At 42.9% G+C, this 17,908-nt stretch overlaps 1 protein-coding gene and 1 non-coding gene across 3 annotated transcripts; one reads left to right on the forward strand and one right to left on the reverse strand.

Annotated features, from left to right (window-relative positions):
* Positions 1-7,565: 7,565 nt before the first annotated feature.
* On the reverse strand, positions 7,566-16,079 carry coro1b (coronin, actin binding protein, 1B). Of its 2 annotated transcripts, XM_030430817.1 has the most exons (12): positions 15,779-16,079; positions 15,513-15,661; positions 13,894-14,099; positions 13,535-13,657; positions 12,987-13,116; positions 11,087-11,268; positions 10,878-10,997; positions 10,282-10,386; positions 10,039-10,184; positions 9,641-9,698; positions 9,156-9,479; positions 7,566-9,064 (listed from the first exon to the last, which is right to left on the reverse strand). In XM_030430817.1, the coding sequence occupies exons 3-12, from the start codon at positions 14,095-14,097 to the stop codon at positions 8,942-8,944; spliced, it is 1,515 nt and encodes a 504-aa protein (XP_030286677.1). In that variant the 5' UTR covers positions 14,098-14,099; positions 15,513-15,661; positions 15,779-16,079; the 3' UTR covers positions 7,566-8,941. The 2 variants fall into 2 exon arrangements, with proteins under 2 accessions (XP_030286677.1, XP_030286676.1); XM_030430816.1 differs by having other exon boundaries at positions 15,513-16,079.
* A 1,080-nt stretch (positions 16,080-17,159) lies between these two features.
* Positions 17,160-17,247, forward strand: trnar-ucu (transfer RNA arginine (anticodon UCU)). Its single transcript is given in 2 exon segments — positions 17,160-17,196; positions 17,212-17,247. It is a non-coding gene; the product is annotated as a tRNA-Arg (tRNA).
* Positions 17,248-17,908: the final 661 nt, after the last annotated feature.

Below are 17,908 nucleotides of genomic sequence, written 5' to 3' on the forward strand. Positions count from 1 at the left end.
ATTGGCTAAACGAAGAAAACAATAGTATTTGTATGCATCAGTATTGATAAGCTCTAGTTACTGTTGTTCTACTTGTGCGTAAAAGTAACCTTTTATTTCTTTAAGTATAGTGTACCACACCTCCACCTTTTTATGAACTGTCCTCTGATACATTCAGAAGACACCCGAGACAAATATTCACATATATGTCAAGGCAATGGCCCTGCTGTATTTTTCGCTCAAAATTAATCACATTAACAAGAAATGCCCGTAATTCTGCATTAAAACAAAGTGTCTTGTGTTGGCATCACAATCTGCCCACATATGGCCAACAAACATTTAAAAATACATGTAGATTGCTACAGATTTTTACAAAGAGCCCCTTAAAAGTGTGTTGTTTTATTAAAAGGGGCACTATTTTGGAGAATATATACAAGCTCAGAAATATTTATATTTTCCATAACTGAGGAAACACTATAATGTCCTCAGAACTGTGTTTGAAGTCAGAAAGGTGGCAGGGTCCACCACTTCTAGACAAAGCAAAACAGTATGAATTGTGTCGTCCTTTAAGGTTGGTTTGTTTATTCAGTCATGAACACAAACTCTTCTGATTAATATTTCTTCCCCAAAACTACAAAGTGCACCTATACCATTGACTTACATTGATTGCTTAATCTTTAAATATGTAATAAAGAATGATACGAACAGTCAACAGTCAAACAGGTCACATTTTTTTAATTTCCATGTGAATTAGAACAAAACATTTGAAACATTACAAAATGATATGCCACAGTCCACAATATACAGCACGCATACAGGCAAGTTTGTTTCTTCACTGGCCGACCCAGTTTTATGTTAGAAGAGGTACATTCTTATACAAACATTTAAAACCTCTGTAGCAAACATTCAAAATGTAATTTAGTATGAAATTGATAACAGCCTCATTGATCAACCAGTTCTTCTATCCTGATGCCTCAACAGGAAGTGGAGCTACGACACGAGCCCTGCGGGACACCAGGGTCACGTCTAAAGTTTACATTCTGCGGTTAAAGAGCTGGAAGATGTTTCATAGGCTGTTACCAGGATTTTTACACTAGTATGGAAAAGCATTTACACTTTCATATTGGGACATAAAGTTTCTGGAAAACATACTTCACAACTAATCTGTGTAACCATTTTCTCTTTCATTCTGCTCTCACAGTGCAGTCACATCGCTCTCCTTGCTGACACTTGCCCCTTCCTCAGACCAGATCGCACTGCCAGAGAACTGATGTAGATCTATCAACAGTCCAGCTCCACCACTTGCTTCGCCTTTGCCTTCCCCATCTTTCTCCTCCTTTTCCTCCCCTTTCTCTGGCTCGTCCGTTAGCCTGGTCCGTTCCCCCGCCTCCGAATCCTCCAAACTGGAGTTATCGCCTGACGTGTCCCCTCCTTCTCCCTGCTCCTGATTACCCCCCTCGCTATCTTCCTGGTCACCTCCCTCGCTGTCATACCCCTGGCTATCACCTTCCTCCACCCTTCCCTCCTCATCTTCCATATCCTGCATTTCCTCTCCGTCCTCCTCAGACTCGCTGCGAGGCCACAGCTGGACTCCAAGACGTGTCTCCAGAGCTAATGCTGCTCCTCTCACTCGGTCCCTGACCCCTCCTTCCTTATACACTATACGCCGGATGGTGTACTCTCCCTCGGCCTCCTTGTTCAAGATCTTGTAAAAGAGGACGAGCAATAGCACTAAAACTAGTAGGCAGACAAAAAGGACCGGCACAGTCACGGCGGATGATGAGCTCTCAGTCATGTCTGTAGGGAAGAGAGATGAAAGTTGAGTTAGCTGAGTTAACATGGTCACACGCTGATATTTATTTATTTCATTTAAAGCTTTTTTTCTTTTGACTGTTTCTTAAATAAATAGTTTTACATTTTGAGAAATGCTTCAGTTAATTTTCTTGACACTTTCTGTATGCCTGTTTGTACGATAAACTTGTGGCCAACGTAGCCTGTTAGCTTAGCTTAACAAACATGCAATGGAATCAGGGAGCAACAGCTAGCTGAGCACCCGCCACAGATCCAGGCTTCTAGAAATGTTCCAGCACATATACCTTGAAAAACCTCAAATTATCAGCTTTACATTTCAATTTTTGTTAAATCAAAAAAGCAGAACACAATGTGTGAACCAGTAGCCCCTTTCAGACAGGAGAAGGAGATGCATTAACACCTAAGCGCCGCCGCAGCGGTGGTTCGCCAATTCTCCACTGATGGTGATTCACACAGGGCGAAGATTCGCCACCTTAAAGACAAACCACTGTGTAATTCACACAGAAAGCCTGTGTGAGGTGTGATGGTACACGTCATGATGATGACATCTGTTTCCCTGGTGTCCTCTTGTCAATCTAAACCCGCTGACAGTTTATAATCATATTGATGCTGTTATAAAGTGTAGTGATTGAGATCCTGACCCACCAAACATCCTTAAAAGTGACAAAGTTACACTTTTCAAGCGAAATTACATAATTACATAATTGCCATCAGTGAACTTGAAGCTGTCTGACTCACTCGCGGGATGGGGGCTGTTTTCTGGGAGAAAGTTCACTGAAGTCTTGGTCAGGAGGACACAAAGATTTATTTTACTTACAAACACCTGGTGAGTTAAAGTTTTTTGCCGGTGACAGACGCTGTTTTTCGGGCAGAAATGTGACGAAGAGTCGGTAGGACAGGTGGGAGGACAGACAGGAGGACAGACAGGAGGACAGACACTTCTCCATGTATATCTGTGTATTTTTTTTTCTTCACCTAAGTTGCCAAAGACAGTTACAGTTACTACGTTACTGTTGTTTGGTCCTGTAACGTTGCTTTGTGGGACGTTTCTCTTTATTAAGTTGAGTGAAGGACCTGTGCAGTTATAAGACTGTCCGATCGACACCCCTCGATACACGCAGCCGGCTTATCCGTTCACACTAGTTCGGTTCGCCGATAATGCCCCCTTGCTACTAACTCCAGAGGCGTATCATCGCCAGGAGCGAAATTTCACCCCTCACCGCCTCTTAGAGATTCACACTGAGATGGGTGCAGGGAATTGGCGCAGGATCCCCGCATCCAAACGGCAGTGTGAATGGTGCTACTGCGCTTTTGGGACACAGGCACACCAAACCTACCTCAAAGAACAAGCAGCAGCGATGGCTGAATGCTGCGTCTCGCCCAAGTAGCTGCACTTGAACACAGAGCGAAGACTACAGCTGTCAGCCAAACGAGTGGCGGGAGAGTCTGAAAGTGTCATTTTCACACCACTCTCTCAAACACGGCCATATGTCTCATAAAAAAGTGGTGTAAAATAAGGGGAAATCACACTAAATCTGCGAAATGAATGGATATCACAGTAAACGGCTCAAGAGGCTTTCCTTTTTTCTGTAATCTTCTTGTGCACCGGTTGGCTAAAATGAACAGCCAGTCAGAGTTATTTATATTACTGGCGAACCCCGCCGCAGATTCTAAATGCACAGTCAGGTCCCTGAGCGGTGCTGGTAGGTGGATTTAGTTACCTTTGGACAGAGTCACACAAGCTGTTTCCCCCTTGTTTCCATCTTTGCGCCACACTGAGATAAGCTAAGCTGAACTTCAAATTTACCATACACACACACGAGTGGTTTCAAACCTCTCATCTAACTCGTAGCATAAAGTGAATAAGTGTGTTGTTAAAAAGAGTAGTCCGGTGGCCGTGGCTCAGGGGTAGAGCCAGTGTCTTGTTATCCAAAGGTCGCTGGTTAGATTCCCCTGATCTGCATGTCGATGTTTCCTTGGGCAAGATACTGAAACCCCAACCTGCTCCTGATGTGCTGGTCGGCACCTTGCATGGCAGCCACCGTATCAGTGTATGAATATATGAATAACCCTGAGTTGCTTTGGACAAAAGCATCTGCTAAATGTAAAATGTAGTCATTTGGAAATGATTTGTTTTGGTCCATATATGAGTGTGGTCTGTAATGTCAGAAAATGCCTTGTGCATGGAGCCTTATATGATCCCTGCAAACGTTAAATTCATATTTTTCAACTGTTTGCATGTTTTCCATCATGCACAGATACTTACTGTATATAAGCTGTTCAAAACCAGGTCTCAATCCAAAACTATTCCTCTCCAAGAACACCAACAATACCCTCAGAGTTATCTAACTGTAACTCCCACGACACTGAGACAGATAAGATTTAGAAATGTACATTACCTCCTTAGAAAAGTTCCCCGTTGAGTGTGAAAATCCCACTGGCTTCAAGTCGAAGTTACAGGCAGATCTTTGCAGCCAAACTCTTTTGTACTCTTAAAAGACTTGTGAAGTTTGCACCAGAAGAGGATCCATTGGAGAATTTATTTTCAAGACCTAGAAAAATAAAAAAATAATAAAAAAGTAAATGACAGAACTTGATGCCGGTCCACTCTAATGTGCCAGTTTCTTTCCTGCACAGGTATGCAATCACGACACAATTCTAATAAGAAAATTACCATCTGCACTGGCTGAAATGTCACCACAGGCTCATGATTGTCTTATACATATATGCACTGGAGACGTAACAGGAAGTCTGTATTGCTTTTATCATGCTTGACTGTAAAATGTCTGCAGTGGGGTGACAGGAAACCAGAAGACCGCTCGCAGTGTTGCTGGTTTCCTGTTCAAATGATAATCGAGCAGCGTCAATCAGCCAGCCGAGGGAGGGGAGGAGGGAGGAAACTTTTATTTAAGTTGTGTTGGATCAGACAAAGATCTGACATTAAGAACACGATATTAAATAAAAAGAAATACAACGAAATGACACAAGAATGTGCCCTTAAATGTCCTATATGTAAAAAAAAAAAACAGATTGAATTTTGAGTCTCACTCCTAATTCATCAGAAACTGTAGCTTTGAGATGGCTCCGTCCAGGGTGGCCTTGGTGGTGAATTAGTGGCTGCCATTCTGTAATTGTACCATTATTTCAGATAAAAGATTCAAGTATCTGCACTAACTAACTGTAAACATCATGGAGCTGCAATGAAATACTCAGTGCTAAATCTGAAATATAATGATAAAGTAAGAAATGATAGAAATGTCTGCAGCAAAATCAACATAAGAAGTGAATAAATTATGAAAAAGAGTAAGGAAATAAGCCGTAAAGTCACTTACTCAAGTTTTGAGCAGAGCATTAATCAGGAGTTAAAGGTTTTAGTTCCAGGCGGTGCCACAATGCAAACTGTGGTGTGAAGGCGAGGCGTGTGACATTGAGGGTACGTCTGAGCCGTGTGACAGCATGTGAAAACGAGAGAGGGGTTGATGCATGAAGTGTGGTGAAGAAGGCTGAGGTAGGTGGAGGCTGAAGGGGGGGGGGGGTGACAACACAGATTAGAGACAACATCAAGCAGGGTGTGGTTTAAAGCAGAGATAGACATGTGCAATGTATTTATGGAAAGAGGAAGACAAATGCATTTGAATTTTTTCCCCTGCCAAAAAAATGTATCGCTCTGGGTTTGCAGCACAGGTGCAGTTTAGTATATCTGGAGAACACAGAACCTTTGGCTGACTAGAACTCTCTTCCTGGATACGTCGTGAAAGCACCCATACTTCCTGTGGGACATTTCGACCTTTTGCAGTCATATTTATCAGCAGATCATCGGTAGCTTCACAAAGGGCAGCCGAGGTGAACATATGATGCCAGAGTTTGTAAAAAAGACATACCGTCAACATTTTACTGAAAGTGGAAAAGCTCTAAGGAGTCTAAAAATGTTACGCGCTCCCAGGACCAAGAATAAAATCACAACCCAGATTACTCTGAGCAAGGCTAAACGATAATACTGTTATTATTATACACTACAGTTAGTGAGAGGTAAACCAATGAAAAGAACTGTTGAATGTTAAGTTCAAACGATGCAGCCTGCTTCTGGACCACATCCTGTTCTCACTCTGCTGGCCAGGCAGCCACATCACCCTGCCCCCTTCAGACAGCTGTACAAAATCTGTACAGTAAGTTTGCACTGTGTGACGGGGACATGAACATGACTCACTGCTCTGCAATCATTAAGTGTTTTAATGTGCAGGCGGGGTTTGCAAATCATTCCAAATTAAGATACCAGGAAACACTTTCTTTGCTCTTTCCTCGAAGAGGGTGAGGGCGTATTTATTATTTTATTTTCACCTTATTCATTGGATATTATAAAAGTTTATTGTGTCTTCAACGATGGAGGGTGTGTTTACATTTCTGTGCTGTTGCAAAAAAGAACCCTCTCCGATTCCAGTTCATAGGTTCATAAAATGCTTAGCGATGTTTACACAGTAAGTAGGCTTCTCACAAAAAAGGCCATGTTTTTGTTTTGCTAGCTCTCGAGCAGAATGTATGCTAACTAGCTAGTTAATGTTCCAATAAGAATTAAGCGTAACATTGTCAGATACTAACCTTTCATAAAATCATCAATCTTCCACACACTAGCTCACTTAAAACACTCATTACATTCCATTTTTTCCCCAATTTTAAAAACAATTTAGAAGTTATTAAATAGCCCAGAGAGACAGTTGGCCTTCACACAACAGTCAGGCAATGGCTTCTGCTTGGGTATGGCAACCCCATATGGTCAAACCAAATGCAGAACTTCAGAACACAGTAATGTGTTAATTAGTAATGTGATGTAATGCTAATGCCTGACAAGCTGTATGGGGCCATTTAAGGTTTGTTAAGTCCCCATCTACTTCAGCTTTTTAGTAGAACGCTGCGATGCTAATTTTACTGTGACTATGACACTTGACCTGACTTGACTTCACACCAGCATGGGCTTGAGTAGATAATGCCTGAACATGACTTCTCATTTTTGGGTGAACTTATCCTTTAAGCTGATTTCAGTGTTTATTCTCCTGATGCATTTATACCCTCAGCTGGGCTCCTGCTGCTTGAGGACGCAACTACTGGCTCGCACCATTACCACCAGGCGTAACAACAGCACCACCACTCTGCACCATCAGACCACAGATTGCTCTGTGTCACGCTGTTCGTTTGTTGCAACCTTTTTGCAAACTCCCAGCGGCTGCAGGGGCTTTTTTTTTTTTCTCATTTTAAGTGGAGCCCTGCTGCCAGTCTTTGACGTGTAGCCAGATTTGGCTCTGCTTGTAGCTTGGTTTGTTTAGATGATCTACTGAAAATGAGACTACTGTGATGTTCAAACTAATAATGGAAACTAACTTTAGAAACTGTTTTGCATCCTTCTACTCTCTCTGATATCTACAGACGGCTTCGTTGTGGTTTCCCATGTGGCGTCATTGACTGGTCATGCTAATTGGCTACTTGTGGAGCCTGATTAAATTCATAAGTCATCTTAATAAAGCATTAAGTATAATACATTCAGAAACAAATGCCTACATAAGCCAATATATTGTGAGAAAATCTTCAGGGTGCTGCGTCCTTTATACGTGTTATATGTGTTACGTGTTTTGTGTGCGCATATGTCTACTCACATTGTGTAGGCAGCAGTCGCTTAGCACAGTTAACACGCTCAAATCATTTACATTTTTCGACATAGAAATAACCATGTGTATCACAATCACAGCATCTCTTAGTAGAAAAAAAAGAAAAAGGCCAGTCCGTTAATACAAAGGAGGAATGAATGTTTATTGGGATTTCACAATGTAGTCTCATTTCACCTGCTACTGGATTCAAAGTTAGTGTTAAGAGGTAAGTGTATAAAGAAAGAATGATGTAAGTAACGAGGGGATAAGCTGGATGTGGAATGTACCATTGCTACACAAGGTTAACAGAAAGGCTTCTAAATGTAACAGCAAAGAAACCCCCCCCAAAAAACCCCTAGAAAAAAAAAAAAAAAAAAGATATGTTCATCATCAATACAAATTAAACTGCAAACAGCAGAAAATGTTTAACATTTCATTTTAACTTCCTATTTTTACTGACCTGCCAATCTGTGTTTTAGTGACACTGCATTTAGGGAACAATAGTATGTACTGTATAAAGCACAAGTCAAAAGCAGAAGTGACGACTAACATTTGTTTTCTGCAGAGATTATGACTCTTTAGAGGGCACCAGCATTTCCAAACGTCAGAGGAAGGAAAAAGGAAAGTGTTTTCCGTATTTGTATTTTTTTTTTTATCTTAGTTGTAATGTGGACAAATATCTTGCCTCATGGTGTTGCGGAAAACCTCAAAGACGCTATCCTCTTCTGAAAACATGAGGTAAAAAAAAAAAATCACCAAGGGCTACCTTTCCATTGACTTCAAAGACTACACAGAATTACGATACACATAAATATTCAACTACACTCTCATCAGCTATTATTCACATAATTCTCCCTGTCGAGGTCATGATGTCTGTGAACCTTACACACGGCGTCCTAAGATGAAGTAGTAAAACAAAGTACAAGTCACATGATAAGTTAACAACTGGGGGGCCTGGTACGACATCACAGTTTAGCAGCTTTAACTACCTGATTAAATAGCCCTAATGGTTACATTTGTGAGTGCTTCATAGAAAAAAAATGATATTGGAGGTGCTTAATCGCTTTGCTATAGTACGTCGACCTTCATTAGTGTTTATATAGTGCTTTTTTTCCCCCAGCTACTTTATTCATTAATTTGAGGCAATGGTGCCATTGGAACTTCAAAGTCCTTCAAAATGAACAGAGGATTTTGTAAAGCTCAAAGCTGCACTCTATGCACCACGAAATAGCTGCTACGATAGTCCAACTTACGAAAAACAAAACTCACTGGTGGGTGTCACTCTACGCAGATGACACCCCGTTCTCAGCCACAGTCTGGAAAACAATCACAGAAACAAATTGCGGTCTCGTTTCCAACAGAGTAGTTGGTTGTAAGCCACCGTGATTCAAAGCTCATCGCTACCCCTCACTACATTCCCACTCACACAGCTTAAGGTACTGTTGATTCTAGTAAGGCTATGGTCTATGGATTTAGTAAGAATGCCCTCCGAATGTAGTGGCTCTCTGCGGCGCTCATACATCCCCATCTTCAATCCGAGCCAGCTGCCTCTCCAGCAACTCGATCCTCTGGCTTTGAGCGAGGACGACAGCCCGCAAGGCCTTCATTTCAGCTAACAACTCGTTCAGAAGATCCTCCTGGGAGAAGAACAAGAGAGTCAGAGTCAGAAAATGAATTTGAGCGTGAAAAATGTGCGGTAAGTAAGGTCATCATTGTGTGTGCGCTCACCTCTCTCTTCGGCCTCTCAGCATTTCCATCCGTGTCCTTTGTGGCTACTCGTAGCTGTGGCCCCTCCTCCTCTGTCTCTTTGGCGGCAGAGGTAGTTGTGGATGTGGGAGCTGAAGGCGGGGCGGCCCCGGCCCCAGAGTCCTGTGAGACGAGCTGGGGTTTGCTTCTGATGGTGTCTCTGTGCTTGGAAGGAGGAGCATTGTACCCGCCGCTCAGAGAGACTAACAGGGGCGGTGCATCCTGCCCAGCAATCCACTCGTCAGCCAGGAGAGCTGGCTCGGAGCCAGCAGTGTCTGGGTAAAGGTCTCCTTGAAACAGGTCTGACTGGGGAGGCAAGATGGAGACATTTTATTAAAGAGATCTGGACAGACTTTCTGTATACACAGAAGGTTTCCATTTTTAAATTAAAGGTAATGTAAATTGTTTTTTTGGGTGTTTTTTTTTAAAAACAACTTTCTCCTTTTAAAAGGCATTGAATGTCTTACCTTTCGTGGTACAGTCATAGAAATGGGTTCCACTTTCCTCTCATGGAGTTTGTAGAATCTACAGAAGACCAGCAAATTAGTAATTTCCTCAAAGATGGTGCAACAATCTACATTTCTCTAAATGTAGAAAATTAAAAATCACCAAAATACCAAAAGATTTATCTCTAAATGTATTGATGCTAACTGTGGCTATCTGTCAGCCCCAAGGCCAATTATGTCTGCAGAGAATATAAAATCAAATATACACATTTATTTTCAGTAACTTCCTTTAATAGGTGACCATTGTAGTTTTTAGCTAAAGTTACCTGAACAGGAGTAAATACTCCATTTGTTTGGGTTGGCTCCAGAGTATGTAATCTCTCATGACATTTTTAAAGAATAAAGTCAAGCACATTTACCTGGCAATTTCACACTTGTTGACATCCACACCTCTTTTACTAAGAAAGCCCGCCCCCCTCTGAGGCTCCTTGCTACTGTATAAGCTGAGGAAGTGGACATAGGGCGACTCGTCTGTCACTTCAAAATACCGGATGGTGCAGTCCCCCTGGAAGCCAGAGGGAAATTTTATTAAGATGACTGAAATAAATGAATGGGAAATAAGACAGTAAATCTGTGTTTTCTATACAATTCTGGGGTCGAACCTTTCCGCACAGGTAGACCATGTTTGTGTCAGGGTCGTAAAAGGGTAGAAGAACCCCGTTACTGGTATCCATCTCCTGCACTGCCATAGGTTCAGAGAGATCTTTCTATTAAAAAGAAAGAACAACAAAAAACATTGTACACATAAAAATTGCAAGAAAACTCCAAGGCACTCTCTTTGAAACTATTAAAATGCCTCCATGGTTGCAGCACGGTCAATGCACTTGGGGAACTAAATGTATAGTCCTTGTCGTGAAAAAATGTCTTTGTGTTGCTGTCCCTGCACTTCAGCTCAACATGGAAACGCTGTCTGGGGAAACACAATGACAGTCTTTGTACTAAAGAGACTGTAACTTTGGAAAGTGCCCACTTGATATGACTAACTCAGACTGCTGAAGCCTCATGTCAACTTAGATAAGCTAGAAATAAACTTGTATCATTAACAGTATTTGTACATGTTCCCCTTAACTTTGGTGAAAGTGCAGTAAGAAGAGATCTTTTCGATGGCCTCTACTACTCCCTGCATTGACAGTGAACATGAATTATGCAGCGCAGAATCGTTTCAATATGAAAAGAATTTGTAGCGACAATATATTACCGTATCCCACAATGCCAGCTGTCTCTCACTCATACGGCTGAAGCCTGTGGTCAGGATCTTCCCATCTGAGAGGAACACAGCTCTCATGGGCCTGGTGCCATCATGGACCTTCTCTTTGACCTAAGAAAACAATTACAGACTGATGATCATCTATGTGGAGGCTACATGTAATGTTGCAGAACCTCTTCTGTATATATATATGAGTTGACCTTGAGGATGGTGCCCCGCCGTGGGTCGATGACACGCAGAGCCTTGTCCTTGCAGACGGTACAGATAATGCTGCCGTCTTTGTTCCAGCTGACACTGTAGATAAGGTCTGGGTGGGCATCAGCCAGCTGGTACACCAGCTCCCCTGTGCCCAGGTTCCACACACAAATCACGTTATCACAGCCTAGAGAGAGGAAGACACAACATCCAATTCAATTCAATTAAAATCCCTCTCAGTTCAGGAGACAGGCGATTCAATTCTTTCAACATAAATGCTAAATGTTAAGAGATCTTTTGAGTATATGCGCTGAAAGCAGTCCGGTGAGTACAGTGGAGCGAGGCCATTAAGCACTTTGTACAAAGAGATGAGGACATTCGGCTGCAATACAAGACGTACATTAGCACAGTTCGGAAAACAACAGGAAGCCAGATGGGGTTTCCGAGGAGCGTAGGTGAGTGACTTAAGAGTCTGCAACTTGACTTGAAAGAAGAAATCTTTTCTCAGATCTGCTGAACAAAGACAGCCTGATGCTTGACAGGTGTGTGCTTGTGTGCAAGTACAGTTTTACTGGCTGACAGCATCTGCAGGGGATTGACTAGAGCGATGCCGTCCTAAATGCTATCTGCAAAGGTTTGAACCGTTTGGGTTACTTCACATGAGGAGTTTCGGCACTTAGTGTCACTGCTGTAAAAGGGGCAGAGATTATTTAGAAGAAGAAAAAGTGATGTCATGTAGTTCACAACTGAGCAGTATTTGAATTTAACTTTGGCACAGTCAAATCTGAGCACAACACACAAGCTCATTTTTCCATCTAATTAGCTCTGGTTCTGTGGCAGGTCCGACTGGTTTCCGCTGATGAGACTGCAATTGTACTGCGAACAGGAGCCGTTCCCAAATGCAATCGAGGGAGGAAGAACAACATTCCAATGGTTTACCTACTGTAGTTTGTTCTTTGATTGTCTGGAGGCATTTATTCATCAAGTCACATGACATAGACATGTTGGGTTCCTCCACGCATCTCCCATATTCTTCAATACAACTGTCACCAAAGCAAGATTCTGTGACGTAATGACCCTTCCTTCTTTTTTAGGTCCCTTGTTGTAAGTCATCAAAATGCACAACAGCTTATAGAATATGATGGGCCCACTTCCATTCCAAGTTCGGGCCCAGAAAACCTTCTATTTTTTGGTTCCAGCTGACACCAATTTTCAGGGAAATTGCAGATTGGCCCCTGATAGATTAGATGGGCTTCAACATGGTTTTCTCCTGTACATTATAATAGAAGAATAAGGGATGGTGTTATTCTCTTTATTGTTTAATTCTTGCCTGTGTTTGGGACGCGCGTGCCAACACAAGTGTAATTATGTCTCATGTTAATCACGTCCTCCCTTAAACTGGCATTGCGTGGTATGAACTGCTGAGGGAGGAAATCCAATTCCTTGCGTGTATAATGCAGTAGTATTTGAACTGGCTGTCACTGAACACCATCACAGTAAGATAAGAGCTGCTCTTCAACTCTCACCATTTACAAACGGATGGGTACATGTCACTTTTTTCGCTGGATGATTTGGACAGTGCCAAGACTTGTTGGCAGCCATGTTCGCCGTAGTTATTGACAGCATTTGTTAAGGAAGGGAACATGGGTGCAGAAAACTCATTTATCATGGTCTGCCAGCACACGCCCTTCTGTTTGTCTTTATGTAAATGCATGCAAAACAGCACTTGAACCACGTTGGCCTTGTTGCACGCTGGTACAGTTTAATTCCTGGAGGATGTTCTCCACACTGCACATATATAAGAGCAGTCTAATCATGTGATCTGTCAATTCTCAAAGGGTTCAGATGTTCAGTTTATATCATTATACCATCATATCATTTGGCAGCAGTGATAAATGACGTCACCTGCAGTGAGGAGGATGTTCAAGGCACTTGGGTGCCAGGCCAGGATTCCCACCCTTTTACTGTGTCCCTCCAGGGTCACGATGGCCTCAGTCATTGGACTCGTCAGGCCCCCGTCTGGGATCTGCCACACCTTCAATCAACAAGACACAACAGTGCATTTATTTGCAAATGCCATTATAGAAGCGGATGATGGATCCATTCAGCTGCATTAGTGCTACTTTATCTACATTTACCTGGTGCACTTTAATGCCTAGAGAGTGCATCTTCCCAGAAGACACCCCTCAGAAAGAGGAAGTGTTGAAAGCATTGAGTCCTGAAAGCATTTCAGTTCTAATTTCTGCTCAGCTTGGTTGAAATGATACACCACATTTACATTAGCGGACACTGCGATAGCTCTGGGATAACGACACTAACTTACCCACTTGAACCAAAGCTAAAGAATGTGTTAGAGACCTAGTTTTCACAGCTGTGGTCAGGATGACCTGCGTCATATGGGGCCACAAACCACCGGCACACATGCACGACAAGCCTCGAAAGTGTTCCTCTACCTTCACTGTGCAGTCCTCTGAGGCACTTGCAATCACGTTGTCGTCATGAGGAGACCACTGGATGTCCAGCACCGGCGCTGCATGGCCACACACCGTGGGACAGGACTGATCGATCCTGCCACTCTGTGAGAGAGAGTACAAATCGTGACCCTGTGACGGACTTCTAGAGAAACTTTAACACAGTACAGGAGCATAACCTTTGTCCGCTAGCTGGCAAAGTGCTGCATGTGCATAAGCCAGACATGCAGCGATGCATCAAAACATTGCTGACATATTGCTTTTGGTAGCAGACTGGAAGGCCTTTTAAACATATCGATCCACTGCATGTGATGCTGAATGTAATGTAGAGGGGGTTGAACCTTGCCAATCGGAACGACGAGGAAAGCCCCTCCCCCGCCGGCCTCGATGATGACGGCGATGAATTTGGGGTTGACGGCGCAGAGGGAAGTGTCCCACGTCACGCGGGACACTCTGACGTCGTCGATGCAGTGCTCAGTTTTCCACGCCTGGGCGAAGACGTGGCGGAACTTGCTCTGCCTGACCACACCTCGCCGGAAAGACATGTCTGTGGAGGAAAAAACAAAAACCGGGTCACGTTAATCACACGGCAAGTTGAGCTGAAAAAAGAATTCGAGACTAAACAGGGTCTAGTTTTAGATCAACAGATAATCAATAGCAACAACTTTGATACTTATTGCCGAAGTCAGCTCCTCAAAGTATGTTGTTGATACATTTTGTTTTTCTCAGTTTGATATTATTGTAAATTGAATATTTTGGACAATGTTCCCTTTAAAAATGCAAATAGGGGGCAGTGTCACCAGAGTAACTGCTAACTGTGCTCGCTACCTGCCATTGGCTAGTTAGCTCAGTTAGCCCTGCAGCTAGCAGTCTGGCCTGGGAGATCGGGGGACTGGGGAACTGTTGGGGCTTACAACGCTAGCCCAGAAGCTTTGGACAGGGACGGGCTGTGGCTAGCTGGTTAGCATGCCAACACGATACACAGACATCAATATGTCAAAACTGAGGGGATGTTTCACGGGGAGCCGTGCATTACTTAAACACAAAGTTTAAACACACAAATAGAGTTATCCATTCACATACAAAACAAACATCTTTAGGTGACTCAGAGATGGCCTGAAGAAAAAAAAGGGCTCCATCAGAAGCATTTCCTGCTCTTCGTGTTACACATTAACGTTCAAAAACATATCAAATTATGATTAAAACTGCTGTTCTTCTTTTGTTGTTTTGCACATTTCCATTCCTAACCAGCTGAACAAATGGACTCTGTTGTCTGGTCCAGCTCATTAACATTGCAAATTCAATTATTTTACAGTCTATTAAGGGGAACCCCCAACATGTTTCGGCTGTCAAGCCGGAGAGAAAAGGTTCTGTCAGAACAGCAGGCAAATTCTTTCCTAGTGGGAGCCTGTCCTGAAAAGTACAGTCAGGCTTCAGTGGACAAAAGGGCATGATCCGCCTGGAACCACAACACGCTGTGGGTGTGAGGGGAAGGGGGTTGGGCAGCCAGAGCTGCTGAGGCAGGAGAGCCAGTAACTCTATACACCCTCTACCTTAATGCTGCACACTTGTCAAAGCACAGTGCATTCTTCCAGGTCTGCAGCCTGAAGTCTGCACTGTGTGTTTTTCCTTCCTCCAGCAGCTTCTGAGGCTCAAGCTGCTCCACCAGAACAACACCACAACACCTCCATCGGTATTTATATGTGTCACTACGCATCCCCCCACCCCCCCTTGTGTGGTGGTGCGTTTAATGACCTGAAACACTGCTACAAAATGTCCACACTGGATTTTTTTTTCCTTTTTTTTTTTTTTAAGGGCTCTATTGTTGTCTGCACCCAATACGAGGCTGACTAGAGGCACGAGCAACAAAGGACGTGTATGACTGCGTAGCTCGTCTCACAATCAGACAGCTCGCAGAAAAAAACAGACAAGGTTGTTAGGTTCGAGTCCAGCAGCGTACCTGGCTTCTGAGGGACCTCTCCTAATTGGAAACGGGATCACCAAAGACTCGGGCGTGACAGGAGGAGGCCAATAAAATAATCCGCCGCCGGCACCAGTAACTTAATCCTCTCCTGTGTCCAGGCAGCCGCTCGCGTCGATTGCGCAGACCTATAACAAAACTACGTCCATTAGAAATAAAACCCGGATTATGAGCAGATTCCTCCGCAATTCTCGTGATGGATCGTCAGGAATAATCACGCATGTCTGGTGTAGTAAAAGCCTGACCCGACGGAGCACGCGTGCTGGTGTAGAGCTACGTAGAGCGACGCTGAGTGGAGCCCGGCTGATAGCGGTGATGGTGTGGGAAGAGATGCAGACGGTCTTCGCCCCGTCTCCTTCACAAACGAACCATTTGGAGCGATGGATTGAGCCGAATCCCAGACACTTCCGCTCATGGCAGGATGTATCAAAGACACGCGGGAGTCAAGAGGGTGATCATCCGCCACACCGGATGTGCGCGCGCCGCCAGAAAGCTGCCCTTAAATCGGTGTCGGCTGGTTTAATAAACGAACCAGTTATTAATTACCTGTCATGAATGTGTCGCCGTGTGTAGTCAGCACGCTTGCGCATGCGTGGAGCTGAGGCACGCGTTTCAACTTGTACACCGGCTCGTGACAAGAGAAGAAAAACACGATCGACTGGCGCTTCAACATACAACATACTTCACATACAACATACTCCATATACAACATACTTCACATACAACATACTCCATATACAACATACTTCACATACAACATACTCCATATACAACAAACTTCACATACAACATACTCCATATAACCCATTCCTCATATACAACATACTCCATATACAACATGCTCCATATACAACATACTTCACATACAACATACTTCACATACAACATTCTTCTTATACAACATACAACATTCTACAACATACAAGATACTTCACACACAACGTACAGACCTGGGATCCGTTTCACAAAGCAGGTTTAGTGAAAACTCGTCTGTTAACCCTGAAATGAGGGAAACTCTGAGTTTCCTATCTCAGAGTAGATCAACTCAGAGTTCAGGGTTAGACTCAGAGTTTGTACATGGCATTCCGATGAGCCCATTCACTTGTTATCGCTGTTTCCACCACAGTAATACTACTAATAATACAATAATAAAAGTGAATAAATTAAAAGTTCAAACTCACACTGTTCAAGCAGAGAGGATTTAAGAGAAACAAACTAACAACCGGAGATTAAAACAGTGCGTTTGTTTGTTTTTCTCCCCCTGTGCTTTTGTATATGTGATGTTTATTTTTGTGAAAAGTAATAAACAAATAAATGCTAATGCTAAAGTTGTAATAATATACACACTACAGCATAAAAACAGACTTGAGTCTGACAGTTAAGTGTCAATCTGACAGATGGGTTGCTCTACTGTACACTCTATCTTTTAAAGCCTACAGTTGTTTCGAGAACAAAGGTAAATTGTCCTGGGGTTTTATTTGGTGGACTATTAATTGCCGCTGCTGTGACAAACGTGTTCTGTGTGGACCTTCAGCGCCACCCAGTGTTTGATTTGGACCAGGACTGGTCTAGGCTAGGACGGAGCACAGCGTATAATTAGCCTGATGCTACGCACATGCAACAGGTGGCTCCGTGGCGCAATGGATAGCGCATTGGACTTCTAGGCAAAAGCGAAGGGATTCAAAGGTTGTGGGTTCGAGTCCCACCGGAGTCGCATTTTTGCTAGCATGCAAAACTACCGCTTCAGTTGTTTATTTTTATATTGTGTCAGCTGACTCGATTTTCTTCTTAGTATAGATGCGTCCGATTGAAAGTAAATAATGCAAATATGAACACTTACAAATTGAACATTACTGTCTCTGCTCAAACTAAATCTGCTTGGTAAAGTAAAGCCAATCTGCAAACCACGACAAACCACGTGCTAACAAAAACGGTAGCTGTTATCTGTAGTGAACTACAAGTTACATTTACAACAGCGTGTCTTAGTTAAGGTTCGCTAGTTTATGTTAAAGAATAAACGGGATGTGTAAATATAGTTAAATTGTAGCGATTCAGTCAAATGGGTTTCCGGTGTTATCCTTCAAAATAAAACGTATGGCACTCGATAACAAAATTACTAAAATGTACTGAAGCAATGGTAATGATCCAATTTACTGTTAATCTATTAACAACATGTAAACGGATCTGTTCATGGGTATAATGCGTCTCTGTGTGTGTACAGTATGTATACATGTAAATTTTAACATGTCATAGAGGCTTTAATGATCGTCCTGATGCTACATGAACCTACTACTTTTCTAATAATACATATTACAAATATATTATTTATACGAATATTTATAAATAAATAAATGTATACACCCCCCCCCCCCCCC

The sequence above is a fragment of the Sparus aurata genome, chromosome 10, assembly GCF_900880675.1.
Source record: "Sparus aurata chromosome 10, fSpaAur1.1, whole genome shotgun sequence".
Lineage (NCBI taxonomy): Eukaryota > Metazoa > Chordata > Actinopteri > Spariformes > Sparidae > Sparus > Sparus aurata.